The sequence below is a fragment of the Arachis duranensis genome, chromosome 4, assembly GCF_000817695.3.
Source record: "Arachis duranensis cultivar V14167 chromosome 4, aradu.V14167.gnm2.J7QH, whole genome shotgun sequence".
Taxonomy (NCBI): domain Eukaryota; kingdom Viridiplantae; phylum Streptophyta; class Magnoliopsida; order Fabales; family Fabaceae; genus Arachis; species Arachis duranensis.
Genome location: NC_029775.3, coordinates 115662749 through 115684650, shown reverse-complemented (window position 1 = coordinate 115684650; position 21902 = coordinate 115662749). Strand labels below are relative to the sequence as shown.

The 21902-nt window shown below is 35.8% G+C and overlaps 5 protein-coding genes and 1 pseudogene across 7 annotated transcripts in view; 4 read left to right on the top strand and 2 right to left on the bottom strand.

The window, feature by feature from the left end:
• Positions 1-1592: 1592 nt before the first annotated feature.
• Positions 1593-21902, bottom strand: part of LOC107486302 (uncharacterized) — a 22696-nt gene continuing 2386 nt past the window's right edge. Inside the window, exon 2 of the mRNA XM_052261065.1 lies at positions 1593-3222. Within this exon, the coding sequence (XP_052117025.1) occupies positions 1725-3194 (1470 nt within the window). The 5' untranslated portion in view covers positions 3195-3222 and the 3' untranslated portion in view covers positions 1593-1724. The remainder of the gene's footprint in view (positions 3223-21902) is intronic.
• On the top strand, positions 4007-8059 carry LOC107486738 (thioredoxin-like fold domain-containing protein MRL7, chloroplastic). 3 transcript variants are annotated; one of them, XM_052261067.1, is made up of 6 exons: positions 4007-4232; positions 6309-6653; positions 6687-7299; positions 7396-7480; positions 7576-7687; positions 7920-8059. In XM_052261067.1, the coding sequence occupies exons 2-6, from the start codon at positions 6404-6406 to the stop codon at positions 8024-8026; spliced, it is 1167 nt and encodes a 388-aa protein (XP_052117027.1). In that variant the 5' UTR covers positions 4007-4232; positions 6309-6403; the 3' UTR covers positions 8027-8059. The 3 variants fall into 3 exon arrangements, with proteins under 3 accessions (XP_052117027.1, XP_015962793.1, XP_052117026.1); XM_016107307.3 differs by having other exon boundaries at positions 6309-7299; XM_052261066.1 differs by lacking the exon at positions 4007-4232 and adding an exon at positions 4497-4888 and having other exon boundaries at positions 6309-7299.
• On the top strand, positions 10052-11579 carry LOC107486303 (uncharacterized; annotated as a pseudogene).
• Positions 18186-18775, bottom strand: LOC107486304 (uncharacterized protein At4g04775-like). The gene is made up of 2 exons (XM_016106852.1): positions 18569-18775; positions 18186-18491 (listed from the first exon to the last, which is right to left on the bottom strand). Exons 1-2 carry the CDS (start codon positions 18773-18775, stop codon positions 18186-18188), a joined length of 513 nt encoding a protein of 170 aa, XP_015962338.1.
• Positions 18774-21125, top strand: LOC127746706 (uncharacterized). The gene is made up of 4 exons (XM_052260713.1): positions 18774-18928; positions 20073-20556; positions 20773-21001; positions 21094-21125. The coding sequence occupies exons 1-4, from the start codon at positions 18774-18776 to the stop codon at positions 21123-21125; spliced, it is 900 nt and encodes a 299-aa protein (XP_052116673.1).
• Positions 21214-21902, top strand: part of LOC127746769 (uncharacterized) — a 3124-nt gene continuing 2435 nt past the window's right edge. The window contains exon 1 of the mRNA XM_052261068.1: positions 21214-21327. Within this exon, the coding sequence (XP_052117028.1) occupies positions 21214-21327 (114 nt within the window). The remainder of the gene's footprint in view (positions 21328-21902) is intronic.

Below are 21902 nucleotides of genomic sequence, written 5' to 3'. Positions count from 1 at the left end.
AGACTCAAAAAAATAAAAATTCATCCATAAAAGTGGCATCCTTTACTTATTTGAAATATCTTCTCTTTATCTAGAAAGGAGATTTCAATAAATTTTCAAGAATAAAGAAACAGTCATTTACTATCAAAGGTATAACTATTTTAAAAAGGTGATTATCTTTCTACTATAAATATATTGACAAAATTTCAAGTGCCCAATCTACTAAAAATATGTCTAAAGTACTTGCTAACTTAAGTATCGAAGTCTCTTACAAGTACCATCCCTCATCTCCTCACGAGAAACTCGGACGGCGACACCTCGACACCAGCACAAGTTGGACGTTGCCTCTGTAGGAGTTTGGACCTCACGTTCAAGTCCAAATCACTATTTCAGGTAACCCCCATAACATTGACGTCATTGTCGAGGACTTGGAAGACTACACCTACGTATGGCAGACAACCAGTATGAAGACGGTCATACGATATCTGAGTCGGAACTAGAACCCCATAACGATGACCTGACGCTTGCATTACCTCCATCCCTGGAGAGAACAAATACGCATTCGAAAGTTTGCCCACCTGAAGACGAAGAACCTCCCCATCCGATGGAGATATTAGAGCTGGTTTACGGCCATCGTGGCTGATTGGAACAACTTGAATAGGAGGCTGAATGACAACGGGAAGCAGAGAGAGAATTACGAAAAGAAGTACAATGACAAAAAGAGCTGGAAGAAAAGCTCTCAAAGTTAGAAGCCAACCTTCGAAGACAGAACAATCGGGTAGATCGGGAGAAAAGCTCTCTTGGAGGAGAAGATCCGTTTGTTGAAGAGATCGTGCGAGACATGGTTTCCCGAAATTTCAAGACCCCCGACACGGATCTCAATTGTTTGTTTCAAATGACTTACACACTCAAATTCTAACCCTCACCCCTATATATTTATAGCCATCTACCTCTTCATTGGATGATAAGGATTAAATATAATCAATAGTCCAGATTGATCATCTAGAACATTTACTACAAATATCTATCCTACTACATTTTTCTAAATGCTTCTAAATTATTTCATACTATTCTTCAAATTTCTGTATACATCCACACATTTTTAGAATACTCTGAAAATCTTTTAGGATATTCCGAGATCTTCTAAGATATTTTAAAACGTTCCGAAACTATCTAGAACATTTTCAAACACTCCAAAAAAATTATACAAACAACATTACATTTAACCTTCTAAAATTTACCGTGACAAGACAAATTGTGGCTACTGCTAAAATGTTTTCAAGTTTTTTCTTTGACCCGTTTTAAAAAATACGTATAGTATATAAATTATTAACTAAATAATTAAGTTTGATGAGGCAATTAAGTAATAAGTGGTGGCCAATTTGTACAATAATTAAAGGCAGAGTGCCATAAGATGGTTGCATTTATGTAGGTCAGGGTCTTACTTTGCTTCTTGTGAGAACTTCTCTGCATCTTTTTCACTCTGCCTTTTGTGTGTGGTGTTTTTGACCCCTAAGTCATTTTTCATATCATTCAGAGAAATGGCGGTTGGATAATTTAGCAAAGTTGCCGATTCTTCTAAAAGTTTGACAAAAAGTGTCTTAATAAAATAATAAGCTATTTCATTTTTGCAATAAATATCAAAACCTTTGTTTTGGGTGATAACAAAATTCACCCTGAACATTACATAACAGCAAAGGCCAAAAAAAGTCAAGAGAAAGTTAACTAAAAGAAAGAACTTTGTTTCACTCTTCCATAAGAAAATCCCCATCTTCCTCCTCACTCAGATCAAGAGCAGCCATCACCTCATCAAGCGGAACAGAAGGTGCCTCTTCGCCTTCTGTTACTGATAGGTTGAACCACAGTTCAGGATTTTCTTTATAACCCCTTAAGAACTCTTCATAATCCTTGTTCTTCTTGTCGTTTTCAGTTTCACCCTTATCATCAACCTCCATGGGAAGTGACTTGAGCTTCCACAACTGAGGCTTCAAGCGCTTCTTCCCACTCTTCTCTTCATAACTCTTATTCACTAAAATTGCTTCAGGAAGGACAAGTCCTTTGGACTTGTACTTGTCAAATTCAATGTCATTAGTGTTAGCAGCATACAGATCATAACCAAGAGCATAATCACCAGGCCTTAAAAGATTTCCCAAATGAGTCTTGATGGAAAATATGGTGTCATTCTTACCAAAATCCGATATGCGAGCAACTTGAGCCTCGGCCAGAACATACTTTCTGCCATCAATAGTTGCTTCAGCCGAATTGATAACATCCAAATCCAGCACAATGTACTTAACCAACTGCCGGCTAGTGAGTAAAGACTTAAAGGATGCTCTCCAGTACTGATCAGCATCCAAGAAACAATGCCTCAAAGAGAATGGATCAAGCAAAACAATGTTGTTGGTAACCTTGGTGCAAATCACAAGGGGACCAAAATTTCCCATACCAGCAGCAACTTTCTGAGGAAGACATATCAAATCCTCACGACAAATTGGAGCGATTTCAACAGAGAAAGTGTATTTGTAATTGTAGTTGTTACTCTTAGGATCATGAGACACAAGTTGCTTATCGCCGCGGCTGCCCAATCTCACCGGAGAAACTTTCCCCAAAAACTCAACAAACTTAGCACCATGGCTCCAACTAGAGAAAAAGAAATCAATTCCATTATCCACCTCTTTGATCTTTTTAGCCCTACCAGCAGCATCATGCTTCAGAATCACCTGCTCCAAGTAAAAGAAAGTTCGCCTATGCGAAACGTGTTGCCTAAGTTGCACAGCTGCAACCCATTGATCAGGGTTACCCTGCACCCTGGAGCAAGATTCACACATTTGCTCCCTTTGAACATATTCAACAACATAAGATTGCTCAAGTATTACTCCATTGATAATCTCCTTCTGAACCTTTAGCTTGACTTTAATCCTTTTCGAATGAGGCTCGGTCCAGATAAACTCAGCATGCACCATCCTCACCTTATTCGAATTCAGATCCTTCTGCAGCTTCTTCAAGCAGAAGGCTAGGAGCTCCTTGGATTCTAATTGGATTTTGATCCAATTTCTTGGTGGCTGTAGGTACCTATCACATTCAGGGCAATGCTTGAGCTCGAAATGCTTCCGAAGGCCTTCGGTAATGTTGTGTTCGGAGCTCAAGCAATTCACACACATGTTTGCAGCATTTAGCTGCATTCGGATTCCACATTTGCAGCACAAAACAATCATAATGAAGCAAATAGAAATTTATTCCCTTCTGTTAATAAAAACAAAAGAAAGAAAACGCATCAGCATGCAATGCAATAGGTACACATAGAATTGCAGTTGTGAAGATTTCTAAGAAGAAAGTTTCAAAATTTTGTATGCGATGAATGCATTGGAAACACAGAATTTTTAGTTTACTAATCAAAACTTGAATCGGAGATTGGAGAATACTTCTAATGTGATGATCACAGTTTTTTTTAATTAAAAGAAAACAATACCGAGTATTAGTGTATTCCATTCGTAACATGATGCATGTGTGGAAACTAACTAAGAAGCTAATAAAACGAAGAGAAGACGAATCCTTATTTATTCAATTATGGACTTATTAAAGAAAAGAGCGAAATTGGAAGAGGAACGTACTGTGTAGAAGAAGACGAAGGTGAAGGGTGTGGTAACAAGAGCAAAACTCTCACTGTATAACATGTTGAGGGTGGTTCAATGTGAATAGACTATGGGCTTTGATCCCAAAAACATATATGGGCTTTAGGCCCAAAAGGTGCATAAGGGTTTTTGGTAAAAAAAATCAGGTCAATTTCAAAGTTGTAATTTCTATGTCCAAAAAAAAAAAAGTTGTAACTTGTAATTCATAGATATCAGAACCAGTCATTAAGTTTAATTTTAAAAAAATAATTCTGACATTACCGATTATATTTCCTAATTCTATCGCCACAACAGTAAATTAAATATTTAATTAAATATTATTTAAAATTTGATTTTATAGAATTGCTTATGATTATGAAAATATTTAAAATGTTATTTACTGTAGGTACTTCCAACCAAAACCCCAACTCTTCTGACTCACCAGGGAACGTCTCTCTCTCACTCAATTCTCAGACAAACTCTCTTCACTAGCGTCTCTCTCAGTCTCACTCGAGTCGTCTCAGTCACCTCGCCGGGTCTCGTCGTTCGTCTCGTCTCGTCGGCGGCAACAGAAGCAACTCGTGGACCGTGGACGTTTGGTGAATCCCTGCATCATCTCTTCCCCTGTTTTGTCTTTTCCAGGTTTTCATTCTCCCTGTATTTTGAGATGTTGTTGAATTGCTAATCAATTAATTTGCCTTGTTGCTGTAAATCATGAATGAACTAAGATTTGCTGAATTTGTTGCATTTGTTGCTGAAAACCTCACTGAGCTAATTTTTTGGTTGATGAAAATCATCATTGAGTTGAATTTGTTGCTGTAAATCATCTTTGGAGCTAAATTTTTTGTTGCTGAAAATTATCATGGTTGAATTTGTTGTTAAAAATTATCAATGAGTTGAATTTGTTGCTGTAAGAATAGACTTGATTCTTACATAGGCAGTATTCTTACATAGACAGTATTGGTCAAGCTCCGAATTTGTATGATGAAGGTATAGATGCCGACTTTGAGATCACTCCTTGGACTAGTTTTATTTATTGTGTAATGTCTGACAGTGGGTTTTCTAATTACATATCTCTTTTGTCTTTTACATCATACAACCTTTTTTGCTGTTTCTTCAATAGGGCTGACGTGGGGACACAAGAACCATCTAGATAAATATGTTATAAGCGGTCATTGCACTGAATGAGTTAGAGATAGCTCATTCTCTATCCTCTACTTCACTCTCTTTATTCTGCTTCATATACCCCCTTTCTTTGCTGAGAATACACTGATATCTTTTTCTACACAAAGTCTAAGGTTGTTTTTCCCAGATTATGTGATATTATGTAGCTTTTTCTTTATCATATCACACTACAACATACTAAATCTAATTTGTTTGATAACATTTATGTGTTAACACCAGTTTCTTTCATCGACAACTGTTTTGATACCACTATTATCCAATTTTATATATATCTTTGTTTTATCAGGTCAAAGTTATCACTGATTTGGCCTATGAGCTTTTGATTGTGCAGAATATATATATTTTTGTCATGTATATTGAGTTTATCTATATTGGTATATGCTTTATGCATTGTATCTCAGGTAAAAGCTATTAGGACAAAAGCAAAACTTGGTTTGTATTATATTATCTCTAAAATTTTGAACTTGCACGCACTCTTATGGGTCAATCGTTTTTTCGATACATGAAACTTTCAGGGGTGATGTTCCTTTTTACTTTCCTATCTTATGTTAAATATTTTCTACTGTGTACTGAAAAAGAAATTAATTTGCCTATAATGCTTATCTCAAAAGCATCTTTAGTGTTTCTTCTATCCAGTTTCGGTTTGTATTTCTCCACTTTAAATTCTTGTTCTTTCCTCTTCTTATGATGGTTTTGGTATCTATTATTTCTATCTGCCTCCAATCCATTTTTGCCTTGATTTCTACATGCAAAAGGTTTCTTCTCTATCAAAAAGATCATTGAGTTTTTTATTTAATGTTTGCTCCACCTATAACTAAGTTAATTAAACAAAAATAAAATTTTATCTTCAAAATGAACTAAGGGTTCGACATCAAAAAAGAAAATTAAACTAAGGGCTTTTAAGATATTTTTTTAGGCCTTTAATTCTTTATCAATGAATAGACAAAAAGTAAAAAGACAGCGCTAAGCTAAGCCCCTAACTTGTGACCCATACGATACAAAAACCCCTAAGGTCATCAACAAACAATCGGGTATCAGTAACTACCAGACCTATCACACAAGACAAGAATGAGGGAAAGCGCCAGTACCATTTGTTGATCCATCTACTCTAATACGTAGCACCTTCACTTGAATAAGTTTCATTCCTACAACACTCAAAAACAGTGGAGAAAACACCATGCATTACTTTAAGTTTAGATATACATGATTTTCTGCTAGGCGCTTAGAGCATACCAGGTGTTTGATGAAATGCTTTATAGAAGATTCCTACACTGTCTTTCAAAATTTCAATTAATCACTACATCTATGAAACTACATGTGCTGTTGCATGCATTGCCCGCTAGTCAGGGATGCGGTTCTTCTGTTTCGTACTCATGTTTGTTTAATTCTGTTTTACTTGGTGAAAAGTTCTTGGAATTTTGTGATTTTAATATGTTCTGTTCTCTTTGCGTAGTCGTGCATTAAATGCTGCCAAAGCCTTTGTTTTATGAATTATGATAGTGATACCCTTCTCCTTTTCTTCTTTGACACCAGGCTAAGCAGAAACAGGCAGACAGAAGCTTAAAATGTGCTTTCAATGACAACCTTGTGTCCTGCTTGATTGGTTGCTTTACAGTAAAGTAATCAAAATGCTGTATCTCCAAACTAATGTCCTTCCTAGATGCCCTTCTCCTTTTTGTAACACAAAAATGGATGCTTGTTTGCGTCCATTATCATCAGTTAATGTTCAGAATTCTAGTTTAGAATCTAGTCATGCCATTACTCGTTTGGGATTCTTGTTTCATTCCCCTGTATCTACCCATTGCACATGGAAGCAATTATCTTGCTATGCTTCAGGAGAATCTCCTTCAAATACTGAATATGATTGTGAACCTAAACCTGGTAACAAAAGTGCTAGGCCTAAGGCTAAACCTGGCTCTAACAAAAGTGCTAGGCCTAAGGCAAGAACACAGTCCTCAAAAGATGTGGCATCTGGCAATGGTAAAATAGGTTCTGCTGATGCCTTCCCTTCAACAATTCCAAGGAAGCCAAGGCGTGGTCGTAGAAGTGAAGCAATGGCAGTGGAAGATTACATACGTGGTTCGCTTGAACGCACATTTGAAACAATTCGGCAGCAAAAATCAGATGTTTTGGAGGATCCGGAAAACATAATGAAGGATAGAGTCCGTGGCAATTCTGAATCCAAAAGTAGTGATGATGATGACGATGATGGTGAAGAGGAGGTGAAGAAGGACAATGAAGAAGAGGAAGATGACGAAGATGACGACGACAAGGTAAAGAATATGGTGATTGAGGAAGAAAGTGAAAACTGGCCAGTGGATGCAGATGTTGGGTGGGGAATCAGAGCTTCTGAGTATTTTGAGCAGCATCCAATCAAGAATGTTGTTGGAGAAGATGGTTATGAAATCGACTGGGAAGGAGAGACTGAAGATTACTGGGTTCAAGAGATCAACTGTTTGGAGTGGGAGAATTTCGCTTTCCATCCCAGCCCATTAATTGTCCTTGTATTTGAACGCTATAACAGGTAAACTCTCCTATTCTAAATGATATAATGTATTTTCATCACTAATAAAAAAAAAGCATGAAAACCAGCCTTTGGTGTTTGAAATTGTTATTCCAGAGCAAGCGATAACTGGAAACTTTTGAAGGAGCTGGAGGAAGCAATCAAAGTATATTGGAACGCCAAAAATCGGTTACCTCCTCGGGTATAGTCAATCTTTTCTCTTATATAGCTAAGCCACAAACTTGCTAGAAGCCTTAAACAGCAGTTCATATAACGCCCTGAATTTTCTGTTTATAGGCTGTTAAGATTGACATTAACATCGAGAGAGACATGGCTTATGCCCTAAAAGTTAAAGAATGTCCTCAAATTTTATTTTTGCGGGGACACAGAGTAGTGTACAGGGAGAAAGGTGAGATCGCTGCTCTTTCTATTCACCTTTTAAACAGAGAAATATTTGTACATTGAAGAGATTTATACCTCATTCCATGTATGATGCACGAACGGATACAAATAACATATCTCTGCGAATATACTAGGTCACATACTCGCATAGTATTTGTTTGGTTGGCTTCCAAGACAGCATTCTCGTTGTTTTAGGTTTTTCTTTTCATAATGAAACACTGCTCCTGATGCCATTGCAGAACTGAGAAGTGCTGATGAGCTGGTTCAGATGATTGCATTTTTCTATTACAATGCAAAGAAGCCTGCCTGGATTGACGACAAGGCCTTGCCACGTTTTCGTTTTTAATCAAATCTCAGAAATGTCATGTAGCCCTTATCAACTAAAATATTGTCTTTGTTGTGATGCGTACAACCAAACTTGTATTAAGGAGAAGTAATTAACTAAGGTGAGTTTGTGTCTATATTTTCCAATCGATCAAAATTAGAGCTGTTTTTTCATAAGGTGTAATCAAATTTGGGTTATGTTATATAATTATATAGATGTTTTCAAAATATTAAACATACTAGTTTGCATTGACTATTTCACTTAAAACAAAGAGTGTTTCTCACTGCATTGTTTTCTTTCTGTATAGGGTTTACTGTTACTCTCACAATACACTAGTACCCCTTTTTTCATGCCATATGGATATATTGGGAAAATTATATGAAATATTTAGGGTAATTTACACTAATAAACTGAATGTGGTATAAAATTACGCAGATGTCCTAAATCAATTTTCGTTACACGTCTGTCCTAAAATATCTCTATGTAAATCGAATCAATTGTATTCGATTTAGCTATAATTGTAGTAAATCGAATTAACTAGATTTGTTTTACTCTATATATGCTGCAGAAGTAGTAAATCGAATTAACTACATAAATCGAATCTAGTTAATTCAATTTATTATCTATTTTTACAGACTATGGCCCGCCCTGGTTTTTATAAATCGCCGGGTCACATGTTTTCATCAAAACCGGGCAGGTCAGTTTTGTTGGTGTTAATATTATCATATTCTATTTGGAATTTACATCCTGAGAAGCAACATAAAATGTATGGGAAGCATTTTGTTCTTGATGGTGAACTTGTAAGCCATATTTCAGATCTGATAAGTCATGAATAACAATCTAAGCATAAGTTGCAGAACTTATTTTAACTTATTTATCTATTTGTGTGCTAATTTGAGTTTTATAGCTTCCTTATCTATCGATTTTGTTGAGCAGTAGTCTCATAAAATTTACTCTATTGATATATAGGCTGATATGACCAAAGATGAAAGAAATCTTCTCATGAACTTGAAGAATATCTTCAAGGATTCAACGAGGAGGTTTATGTAGATATTGGACGCATTTGTTCTTCTTAGGTTTATGAATATTTTGATTACTTGCTGCTAATTAGTACACATTTAGTTTTACTTATTTTCAATTTTATTTTCTGAAAAGTTATGGAAACATTCCTGGTTTCCTTTATTTATTTAGTTATGCTTATGTTATGCATTTGTTCCATCTGTTTTGAATATATTTGTCAACTTCAAAAGTTTAAAATTTCACATTCATATACAATTATGAATTAATCATATCGTTCCAATATATACAAGCCGTGCATCACTTGGTACTTAACTAGTTCTGTTATAAAAGTCAGCACCATTATTTTAGATAGGTTTATGCAAATCTCATATTATTATTAATAAATTAAGTTGGATTTGTATTGTTAAATTTCACGCCACTTATCAAATTTTGGTGTCCATTTGATGTCTTAAAAAGTTAAAATATATCCTTTTTGTTAGAAATAACCATTGATTAATAAAATGATAAATAGTCATGCTACACATCTATGTAATTTTGTATCCAAATTCATTCAAGTTGGCCCAACACTAGAAAAATCCAATACCATTAAATGAAACGTGAAATACACGCGTCCAACTCATACGAAACTGTTCTTACTCAACGTTTCTTCTCTTCTTCTTCTCACATTTGTTTACGCACGGAGAGTCTTCTTCTTCGAGTTCCCTCTCCTCCTCATTCTCCTCCTTCTTTTTCGCGTTCATTCTTTTCTCCTTATCATCAATTTTTGTTGATGTTGTTGTTGTTGTATTTTTTGTCTTTTCCTCCTCTCTGGTGAAGAACAACCAAACAGTACCTAGTCATAAGGATGAGTGTGTTGAGGCTGATAACCACTCGGATTCAATCCTAGCCCTTGATTTGGACTCAGGGGAGATCAAATGGCATCATCAATTGGGAGGGTATGATGTGTGGTTTGCATCATGCAACAATCTATCAACACCAAATTGTCCTCCAGGTCCAAACCCGGATACTGATTTTGGAGAGGCACCAATGATGATCACTATCAATGTCAATGGTTCTAAACATGATGTTGTTGTTGCTGCTCAAAAAAGTGGATTTGTTTGGGATCTAGACCGTGATAATGGCAATATCCTCTGGTTCACGGTAATATAATATAATGCTTTATTTAAATTAACAATTATTTTAAAACAAGTGAATTATATACATAGTTTAGGAAGAATTTTAAGTGTATTAGGTAGATCGGTGTTCTAATAATTTTAACTCTTAATTTTAATTATAAAAAAATATATAATATATATTGATTAAATTAATAATTAAAATTATTTCTCATACAATCATATAAAGGCCAATTAGATTTGAAAAAATATTTTTTATTTTTCTTTTTAATATTTTATACTTTTAAAATTTCTATAAAAAAAAAACATAAAATTAATATATAAAATTCTATTTTGTATTTTTTTTTTTGCAAAAAATTGAAAATTCAAATGAAACAGACTTTAAAATTAAATTGCTTTTGGATATCGCAAATATTTAACGAATAACTTTTGTCCAACTACTATGGATAAACATATGTTAGAGTATTTTTAGATACATGGTAAAGTAAATTATACCTAAATATACTTATTTATAATAGCTCTACGAGTTATACACAAATTAATTGTTCATATAGTATTGGTGTTTGAATATTTTGTCTCTAATATCTTCTATCTTTTATTATGTAAAGGAGATTTTTTGGGGGGAGGCGGGAATTTGGTGGAAAAAAAATTCTTTTTCTAAAATACCGTTATTATATATACCTATAAAAGAATATATTTTTGTTATTTCAAATACTTGAACCAAAAACTTCTTGATTAAAATATAAATATTTACCATTTAAACCAATCTCATATTTATTATTATTAAATATAATTATTTTATAAAAAAAAGTAAATTAATAGACATACCATTGCCTATTAATAATACGTCTGTAGAATTAGAAATACAAAGATAGTAAATACAAAATTTCATTTGGTCGTAAAAAAATATAAAATTCACAAATTTGTTATATTTTTTAAAATAAGAACATAGAAATTTATTTATTTATTTTTTTGTATTTAGCAAGCAGGACCAGGTGGATCGGGAGGAGGAGGAACATGGGGAGCAGCCACTGATAAATTAAGGGTTTACACTTTACACCAACAACCCCAACACAGATCGCAAAAACTTCACTCTTGTCCCATTCAATGAAATTACGACAAGTGGCGGATGGTTGGCACTTAATGCTAGTGATGGCGAAATCCTATGGGCCGTGGCTGATCCAAGTAACATAAATAATCCCATAAGTGGGCCTGTGAGTGTTGCCAATGGTGTCATGTTTGCAGCATCAACAAGCCCAAAAGGCCCAATATATGCCATTGATGCAAAGAGTGGAGAAATCTTATGGTCTTATGTTGGTGTGGTTGGTGGTGTCTCAACTAGTGATGGTTGCATTTATGTTGGTCAGGGACTTAGCTTATTTACTTTCTATAAAGGTTATAACAAAACTGCTGCAACTTCACTCTTTGCTTTCTGTGTCTAAAAGTGTAGGAGACATTATGGCTGTGTTCAAACAATAGAAAAAGTATAGGTAACTAATAATAATTAGGGTTAAGTATTTTTTTCGTCTCTAAAGTTTAAGGTGAAAATTAAATTCGTCTCTTACTTTTTTTGTTATTAAAATTATCCTCAATGTTACAAAACGTTATTAAATCATCTTTTTTTATTTTATTTTACCAAATTATCCTTAACAATTAATAAAAACAATATTAAAAAATAAAAATAAAAATAAAACCCCACCCTATCTTTTTTCACTGTCTTCCTTCTCCATCCCCTTCTTTCTACTATTTCTGCTCTCATGGACCCCTCACCGTCGCCACCGTCATCTCATCTTCTTCACCCTTTTCCACAGAGACTACTTAACAACCACCCGCTTCCCCCACTCTTCATCGTCCACAACTCAACTACTGCCATTAACTTCCAATAACCCATCTCTTCTTCTTCGTCTTCTTTAGGTACTCTCAGCTTTCAGAACATGTTGCAACAAGTACTACCTCCACGGGAGGAATGGGTCCAAAAAAGAAGTGATGGTCAAGGAGAAGCTTTCTACACTGACGTTGCAGAAAACACACTACTCACAAATACTGCTGCCAAAGTTGAATTTGGAGAAGAAAATTGGGGTTCTGGAGGAGTTGAGAGAGAAGATTCAAGAGAAGGAAAAGGAAGTTTTGGAATTAGGACAAAAGATTAAGGAAAAGGATGTTTTGGAATTGGCAACTGGTTCTACTGTTATTGCAGCTGCTGCTGTGTCTTCTATATTTATTAAGCCTATGAATTTTGATTTCTTGTTGAAAAGTTGGAATACTTGTTGGTTGTTAGCACTTTCTTCTAAAGAATTAAAATAGAATTTTGTGTATTGAGTTTGCTCACTGTTTGATCTTCATAATAAATTTAATTTGATAACTAATTTTTTGATGTTAAATATTGTGTTATGGTTTTTTTTCTGTTGTAAATCATTCTGGTGAGGGTGAGGGTGAGAATTTTTTTTAATTTTTGTTTAAGGATAAAATTGTCCAAAAAATACATTTTATAGATAAAAGGACGATTTTATAATGTTTTGTAATGTTGAGGATGGTTTTAATAACAAAAAAAGATCAGAAACAAATTTGATTTTCACCCCCAAACCTTAGAAACGAAAAAGATACTTAACCCTAATAATTAAATTAAATGTAGCATGTATGGTGAAATTGCATATGGATAGATATATTCATCAATGTTTAAAACAATTTACTAGCTACTATATATGTTATTGAATATATCAATAATTTATCTCTTCACAAATAATTTTTGTTTAAAAAAAGACCTTTTAATGCAAATATTTACAGAAAAACTAATTTTTATAAGTATAACATTAGGGGATAATACTTTTCCAGCTCTACTTATCTATACGATTCATGATTACTTGTTAATAAATGCATAACAAGTATAACTCATTGTGGAAAAAGTAGCATTGATCATTACTCTCTCTCAATCAATAATCAATAAGTAAACAGATATTGAGTAGACTTTTTACAAACTTCAAAAGATGCAAATATATTTATCTGTCCTCATTTTTATGTTCATTAGTATGTATATTTTTTATAGCTAGAGATGAGCCTGCCAACCCTTAAACAAAGTTAGCTTGTAATTAAGTGAAGAAAATGTATAATAACCAAACATTATATTGTCATTATAGCGAAAGAAAGAAAAGATAGAGGGGAAACTCGAAGTCAATATAAGATTAATTTTTTCAGGAGGTCTTTTTTGCACGTTTTAATTTAATTTTGTCAGTATTATATAAAGAGATATGCAACCAATAAATTGTTGGACAAGAAATAAGTAATTTGGCCTATATGGTAAAATACTTGGCGAGAACACAACTAATAGTTTTGAAAAGTACACTTGTTGAGAGAAGAATAATTTTTAACTGTTTAATCTCTTCATAATTGTGAAAGGAATGTCTTTTATAATTTTGGATCATCAAATAATTAAAAAAAATAAAGAAATATAATAGGATGATTCATATCATTATGAATCGTCTAACGAACGTAGATAGGATAGGATGAGATTAGGTAAATGGTGAGTTTAAGGGTCCGTTTTTGGGAAATTCCAAAAGCTACTTTTTTTTTTTTTAGTTTTTTGGAGAGGAAGCTGCCATCATCTATAGAGGTAAGAGTGATAATGAAGAGTATGTGTGTTGTTTAACTGAGAATGCATGGGGTTGGGTTATGGGGGGACTGCAGGTTTTTATTTTGTTTTGGGGTAAAAGAATGAGGAAAATGTATGTGAAGTTACCTGATTCCAAAATTTTGAATAGGTAGGGTTTAATATATGGTTTATGTACTTGTAGATAATGCAGATGGATGATATGTATGTGGTACCTGTTTTTCACCACGGAGGCCATTTTGGTAGAAAAGCCAGTGGAACTCTTGAGTATATTGGTGGGAAAGTTGAAAATTTTTCGGAAATGGACTTAGACTTCGTGAATTTTGGGGATTTGGTGACATTGTTCAAGGGTTTGGGGTATGCATCATATAGGGCAGTGTATTGGTTTGACCCAACTAGCAGTGATCTTGAGGCTGGACTGCACATTCTGAGAGGAGATGCAGGCATCAAAGAACTTCAAGAGAGTAAGCTGAAGAATTCAACGACGGATGAATTCCACATTTACTTCGACCATCCCGTTGATGAGCCAGAGATAGTGGAGGAAGCTGCTGCGGCATAAGCAGGGGTGGAAGAGTTTGATGACCCTATTGATGTGGACAGCATCATGAGAAAGCTCCAACCATCACCATCCATAGAAGCTGATGGCAAGAAAGTGAGAAGGATGAAGTGTATAAACCTCCTCCGACTGACTCAGAGACTGTTTCGGATGAGGACTATTCCAGTGATGATGAGGAGGATCATAGGATGAGGAAAAAAAGAAGTCTGAAAGGGAAGGACAAGGTTCTGCCAAAGAAACAGAGCAGTGTGAAAGAAGGGACAGGAGCAGAGTCAAGTGGAGTTAAAAACAGAGGTGGGGTTAAAAACAGAGGTGGAGTAAGGAGTGCAAGGAGAAGTGCTGTCAAAGGTGATGGGCCTACTGTGAAGACCAGAAGAACAGCCAGGCCCAAAGAAACTGGGCCAAGAGAAAAATCCAAAAAGACCAGGCCGGCTCCGAAGCCCAGAAGGAATGGGCCTAATGCAAATCAACAAAGAAGTAGGCCTGCTGTAGATGCTGAAGAACCTGTTCCAAATGTGCAACCCAGGGATATGCCTCCAATTGGACTCTATGTGAGTGAGGAGGTTTCAGATGATGATAATCCGATTTATGAGTATGCATCAGAGGAACTTCACACACCAGTGTCTTCAGAGGATGAGGGAGAAAAGCATGAGTTTCCAGTTTTCAATGAAGAGTATGGGTTCGGGGAGGGTAGGTTCGAAATAGGAACGAAGTTTGCAACCATTGATGGGTTCAAAGAAGTGGTAAAAGATATGTTCATTTCTGAAGGGAGGGAACTGCTGTGGATAAAAAATGATAAAGAAAGGGTGAGGGTTGGCTGCAGAGGGAAGAATGTCCATGGCTAGCACATCTATCCTACAACAAAACATTGTTATGTTATCAAGTAAAGACTTACAAGGCAGAGCATACATGTGCTAGAGACCTGGGCAGTAATGCTGCTGATCAACACTGGGTCAGCAAGAAAGTGGAGAAGAGAATGGCTAGTCAACCTCATATGACTACTAATGAGGCAATTGAGTTTCTTAGAGAAGACTTTAATCTAGTGTTGCATCCGAAGATGGTCTATAGGGCAGTGAAAGAGGCCAAAGAGAGGATTATGGGAAATGAAAAGGAACAGTATGGGAAGCTTAGGGACTATGCCATGGAGATCATTAAGAGTAATCCGGGCTCGACTGCAAGAGTTGATGTGATTCCAATCCCTCAATCCCTACCTGTGTTTGACAAAATATATATCTCGTTTGAGGGTTGTAAGCAATGCTTTAAGTCTGGGTGTAGGCCTTTCATTCATCTAGATGGAGCATTTTTGAAGACATATCATGGAGGCCAACTACTGTCAGCGGTGGCACAGGATGTCAATAACCAATTCTACGTAGTAGCATATGGAGTTGCACGATCGGAGACGAAGGAATCCTGGAAATGGTTCCTCACACTGCTTCAGGAATATCTGGGTGATGCACATCAATTTGGTTGGAACTTTATGTCCGACCAACAAAAGGTTAGACTTCTACATTACTGCATATTAGTGTATCATGTTAAATTACTGCATTTTAGTGTAGGATATTAGTGTAATGCATGTATGTGGTAGATATTAAATTTCTGCATATTAGTGCAACATACTAAATCACTGCATGTATGTGTTTGAAATTGAATTTAGTGCATATTTGTATTTGCAATGGATATTTCTGCATAGTAGTGTATGAAATAGTGAATACTGCATATATGTGTTTGCAATTGAAGTTATTGCATATTAGTGAATGCAATTTAAACTGCTGCATATATGTGTATGCAATATTATGTGTTGCCAGGGTCTGCTACCAGCCTTAAAGGAGGTAATGCCGAGAGCACATCAGCGGAACTGTGTCATGCACATGTGGAAAAACTTCATAAATAGGTTCAAAGATATGCACATTAGAGACATAGTATGGGACTGTGCTAGGTGCACCACTGAACCAGAGTTCAAAAAGACCATGGAGAAGCTGAAGGTGGTGAATAAGGCGGCATGGGAGTATCTGATGAGGTTTGAATCAGCCACTTGGGTTAAGGCTTTCTTCAGTCATGGCCCCAAGGTGGATAACCTAACTAACAACATGTGTGAGGTATTTAATGCAAAAGTTGTTAAGTACAGAATGAAGCCAGTTTTGACTATGTGTGAGGAAATTAGGTGCTACCTAATGCGGAGAATGACCAAGCATATTAGGCTGTTAGAGCACCATAGTGGAAAGCTTGCACCCGTTCAGGAGAAAAGGTTGCAAAGGCTGATAAAACCCAGCAGCAGGTGGATTGCTGAATGGGTTGGAGATAACGAACGAAAAAGATTTCAAGTTAGCAGAAAGCAAACCAAAGTAGATCTGGATTTGATCAAACACACTTGTTCATGCAATGTTTGGCAACTGACCGGTATATCTTTAATTTTGACTGTTTTCTTTAAGGATGATCGAATATGTTTTGAATGATTTTAAGGCTGATCTAATAGTGCTAGGTAATATGTTCTGAATGATTTTAGGGCTGATCTAATATAACGCTAAGTAATATGGTATGTGGTTTTGATTCAGGCATGCCATGCATTCACGGTATTGCTGCAATTAGAAAGAGGCATGACCAGGTAGATGATTATGTGCATCCCTGGTTATGTATGGAATCTATTCACAAGACATATGCACATTGCATCAAACCAGTGCCAAGTGAGAAATTTTGGATAACCACTGACCAGCTGAAGCCTGCTCCACCACCCATCAAGCGACCTATTGGGAGGCCTAAAGTACACAATTGCAACAAGGATCCTGCTGAGGCTAATATTCGGGGTGACAAGCTTAAGAGAAGCTTTCAAGTGACATGCAGCAAGTGCAATGAGAAAGGCCATAACTATAAGACATGCAAAGGAGCACCAAGCAACCCAAACTGGAAACCAAAAAAGAAAAAAGCTAAGAAGACTGATGCAAACACAGAACCCTTGGAGCTGCTTCTCCTATCACAATCAGCCCCTCAACCAGAGGTATCCCTGCTATGCTTTAGGATCGATCTGTACATTTTAAAATTTTTCAGTGGTTACGATGTCATTATAACTTTTTGATAAGGACTAATTTGTCCATGTTCTTTCCTTCTTTGATCTATGTTGCATAGGATCAAAGCCAAACACAGACTGAAAGTTTGGCTGAGAATACTGTGCAAGAGAGGTCTACTGTAAGCCTTCCCCCCTAAATAATACACTCATAATCACAATCACTTTATTCATGTCAATGCATTTGAACAACTGAATAATTCGGTTACTTTTGTAGAATCATGTCTTCAGCCAGAATGTTGCAGCAACAACACCATCCGCTCCAGTCCAAACTCCATTTAGGCCTCCATCCCAGCAGCCAACAATGGGGCAACCCAAAACTCCAGCGGCTGCCTCCAAATTCAGACCCAAGCAGACAATCATGCCCCAAGCAAGTGCAAATCCACCTCCAACTCCACCCCCAAATACAACCCAGACTCAAAGTACCAGTGCCAGTGTCGCTACATCAGAGGAGACCTACAAAGTCGCTAGCAATGAGGCCATAGGAATGAATTTCATCCAAACTCCTGGATCCATGAATCAGAAGATTTGAGCACTGCTGAATGAATTTCTGTTTTTTGTAATAGTATTCAGTCTGAATTAAACAACACTGTCTATTTATTGTAGTTTGGCAAACTTGTTTATATGCCAACCAGATGTTTTGTTATTTTGTGGCAAACTTGTTTATGTTTTGGATTAAGACAGATACATTGTTGTTCATATTTTGGTCATAATCTATGCAGAATAACTACCTTATAAAATAGCTGATTCACAGAATTACTACCTTATTTTTTGTTCAACAATGGCAATTTTCATTACATCATCAAACATTGTGCATCAACTCATCATCCTCACCACTTTAAGAAACATACAGCAACAACAAAAACTACACTAATCAAAGCAATATGCCACATACTCATTCTTTTCTCCTTCTCCATACATAACAGTTTCCTCTCCAACTCTTTCATTTTTTTCTCCAGTTCCTGGCTTCGCAGCAATTGAATTTTTTTTTCCAATCCCAGACTTTGCACCACATGATCTTCAATGTCTACACCTCCAACATCATCCACAGCACCCAATGCTTCAAACTCCATGGCCCTAATTTTTTTCAGGTGTTCGTCAAGGCAGACAAAATACCGGCAACACCGTTCTTTAACCTGGAGCAATTTTTCAGATAACACCATAATTAGACACAGAACACTCCCACCCAACTACTATCAAACTAATCACTCACCTTGAAGAATGGACATCCGAGAAACATCCTATTGGGATTAGATGCTATTCTTGACTTGTAAAGAATGGCATAAACGCCGCAGAAGCACTTCGGCGCAACCCCATCTCGATCACAACCTCCTGCAACAGCGCATGAAGATCCCCGTCCAGGTCTTGTGCATGAAGAACCCCCTCGCTCATCATGGACGATCGCACAAGCAGCGGCCATGACTTCCACCTTGCGTTTGGATGAAATAGGGCTCACTGGTGGAAACGGCGTCGTTTGGCACTTCAGGGACGAATTTGTCCACTACAATAAGGTACCAATCCACCTCAGCAACCGTAACGACCACGTCATTCACTGCCCCTCCATGTCAGCTGGGTCCGTTGCCGTTTTTAGCCCAAAACGGACGGAAGGGTTTAATTATCGCCCGTTTTAAAACGTGGGGGATCGAATTGTATTTTCCAATCTGGAGGGACGAAAATGTCCCTGTTTTAAAAGGTCAAGGACCTATTTATCTTTTAAAATTGTAACTTCTCCTATTTTCAAAAGTTATTTTATTACTTCTATTTAATGCACAGTTTTAAAACAAGGACTTCTATAATAACTTTCCAAACACAAAATAGAAACTCTGAAGAAGCATAGAAACTAGAAGAAACATATTCCAATAGAAGAATTGAAGAAACATAGAAAGTGGATTATATATTTTTGGCACAAGAGAATACCATAGGAAAACATATTTTTTTTAAAAAAATAAAGTTAAAAAAAATGCTAGAAGACTATCATAATTTATTATTTTTGACTATTAATTAGTCATTAATGTTTAAAAATATGAAATAAAATATATTATTAAATTATTAAACTAAATGAATTAGACTAAAAAAATTGAGTTGATGACTAACTGATGACAAAAAAAATAAATTCTAATGACCACTTAATATTTTTCTAAAGTTAAATCTAAAGTCAAAAGATTGGCACCGAAATAAAGTACTAAAAAATTTATTTAAGGTCCTCCGATCCATTGGTCTTGATCAAGGCAAAGATGATCAATTTTATTTACATGTATGAGCCTCTTGAAAATTAGTTTCCTTAATATATTCATTTCATCTTGGTAAGGTTCAGTTGCATGCATGGCGGTACCTAAGTTAAGCACGTACTTGGTTTTGTGTTTGTTCTTGCTTTGTGTTCATGCAGCATTAGTCTCTTCAAACTCAGATGTATGATACTTCCTCCTATCTCTCTCATGCTCTTTATACAATTTACTATTTCGAATGAAAAAAAAAAAATTAAGATTCACCAATATAGCTTGTGACACGATTATTTTCTATTTGCATAACTCGTGTGATGACCAAAATTTTAATTTAGTTTAGTTTTTATTTTATGACTTTTTTATAAAATAACACGGAAAGACACATGATAAGCTATCAAATAGCTGATGGATGAGTTGTTTTTTGAATTGCTTAAAAATAATTTCTATTTTATAAATTGTGAAAATGTAATTTTCCTATTGATTTCTTGATCTTAGTGGCTACATTCACATACAGGACTGGTTGAACCATGGCGGAGATTTGTTCAACAGAAGATATGCCAACAAAGAAGATAAGATAAGTCCTAAAACAGCATCAAAACTAAGTTTGAAGTGGAAATTCTATGCAGGAAAAGATATATCAGCAACACCAGCAATATATGATGATACAATTTATTTTCCATGTTGGAATGGTAACATATATGCAGTGAAAAAAGATGATGGAAAACTTGTTTGGAAGCAAAACTTGAATGAATTGACAGGTTTGAAAGCAACTGGCTTTGTCATGAATGTGAATACCACAGTGTCAAGATCAACTCCTACAATAGCTGGTAATGGTTTATTGATAGTTGGAGTGTTTGGCCCTGCTATTGTTCTTGGTCTAAACAGAAAAAATGGTAAGCTTGTGTGGTTAACCTATTTGGATCATCATCCTGCGGCACTTATCACCATGTCTGGAACATATTACAAAGGGTTAGTATATGTATGAATTAAAATTCTGTCCATTAAAATTCATATGTACTCTACTTTTTTTCTTTTGAAAGCAATTGTAGTGTCACTTAACTTTTAAATTAAAAATCTTAAGGTTTTATCATATAATATTATAGAAAAATTTTCAACTGAAGTCTTTACCATAATTATGTGAAATAGAGGTTACTATGTGGGAACATCTTCACTGGAAGAATTTACAACCATTCAGAAATGCTGCATATTTCGAGGAAGCATGGTGAAACTGAATGCCTTCTCTGGTAAAATCATATGGCAAACCTATATGTTGCCGGATAACAATGGCGAGTTAGGAGGGTATGCTGGAGCAGCCATATGGGGGAGCAGCCCCTCCATTGATGCTCAAAGAAACAATGTCTACATTGCCACCGGGAACCTCTACTCTGCGCCGGCACGAATACTTGAGTGCCAAGAAAGGCAGGGCAACATAACAGAGCCTACTGATCCTGATGAGTGCACTGAACCTGAGAACCACTCTAATTCAATCTTGGCCCTTGATTTGGACAATGGGAAGATCAAATGGGACCGGCAGCTAGGAGGGTATGATGTGTGGTTTTTTGAATGCCGTAATCCTGCAACTCCTGGCTGTCCTCCTTCTGGTCCTAACCCTGATGCTGATTTTGGTGAGGCACCAATGATGTTGACTGCATATGTCAATGGAAGAAAGAAAGATCTTGTTGTTGCTGTTCAAAAAAGTGGCTTTGCATGGGCTTTGGATCGCAACAATGGCAACCTCATTTGGTTTACGGTAATTTATGATAGTTTTATCTTTATCATACAGGGATTCATGTCAATATTCTGTGGTAAAACCTAGTCTTAGAATTGATGAGTTTAACCATCTAGTGAAACTCTTAAAATCTCCCAAAAGGGTATCTAAGAAAGACAGGATGGGAGATAGGAAAAAAGAAAATTGAGATTATCATGTTACTATAGAGCTAGTTACATGAATGGTTTTGGTTACTACTCGTGAAATTATTTTTATGTGAAGATGATAGTTAAGAATCGTTAAATGAGAATTCAGTCAAATATGTCAAATCATCTAACATTTCTCATTTATCATCTTCACATAAAGACATTTTCATGTGAGTGGTCATCAATGATTTTTGCACATAATTTCTACAGACAATCGCGGACAACTATATGAATCAACTGAAAATGTATATAGATGTTATGTTTGTTAGGATTTGGTTGAATTAGTCCCACATTACTTAGGATAGCAAATGGAGTGGGTGACCTAGACTATAAATATGAGGCTAAGTTCTCCATTTGTTTTTGCACCAGTCAGAAACACTTTAAGCTTGTATCTGATTTTTCTTTTCCTCT

Bases quoted from the DNA above. Each gene is read 5' to 3' on its own strand.
- LOC127746706 (XM_052260713.1), top strand. From the start codon at position 18,774: ATGACTTCCACCTTGCGTTTGGATGAAATAGGGCTCACTGGTGGAAAC. The intron at 18,929-20,072 runs GTCCGTTGCCGT...TCTTGATCTTAG, and splicing joins TGCCCCTCCATGTCAGCTGG to TGGCTACATTCACATACAGG. The intron at 21,002-21,093 runs GCAACATAACAG...GACAATGGGAAG, and splicing joins TGAGTGCCAAGAAAGGCAGG to ATCAAATGGGACCGGCAGCT.
- LOC107486738 (XM_016107307.3), top strand. From the start codon at position 6,404: ATGCTGTATCTCCAAACTAATGTCCTTCCTAGATGCCCTTCTCCTTTT. The intron at 7,300-7,395 runs GTAAACTCTCCT...TTGTTATTCCAG, and splicing joins GTATTTGAACGCTATAACAG to AGCAAGCGATAACTGGAAAC. The intron at 7,688-7,919 runs GTGAGATCGCTG...ATGCCATTGCAG, and splicing joins AGTAGTGTACAGGGAGAAAG to AACTGAGAAGTGCTGATGAG.
- LOC107486304 (XM_016106852.1), bottom strand. From the start codon at position 18,775: ATGGCCGCTGCTTGTGCGATCGTCCATGATGAGCGAGGGGGTTCTTCA. The intron at 18,492-18,568 runs GTGAGTGATTAG...AAATTGCTCCAG, and splicing joins TCGGATGTCCATTCTTCAAG to GTTAAAGAACGGTGTTGCCG.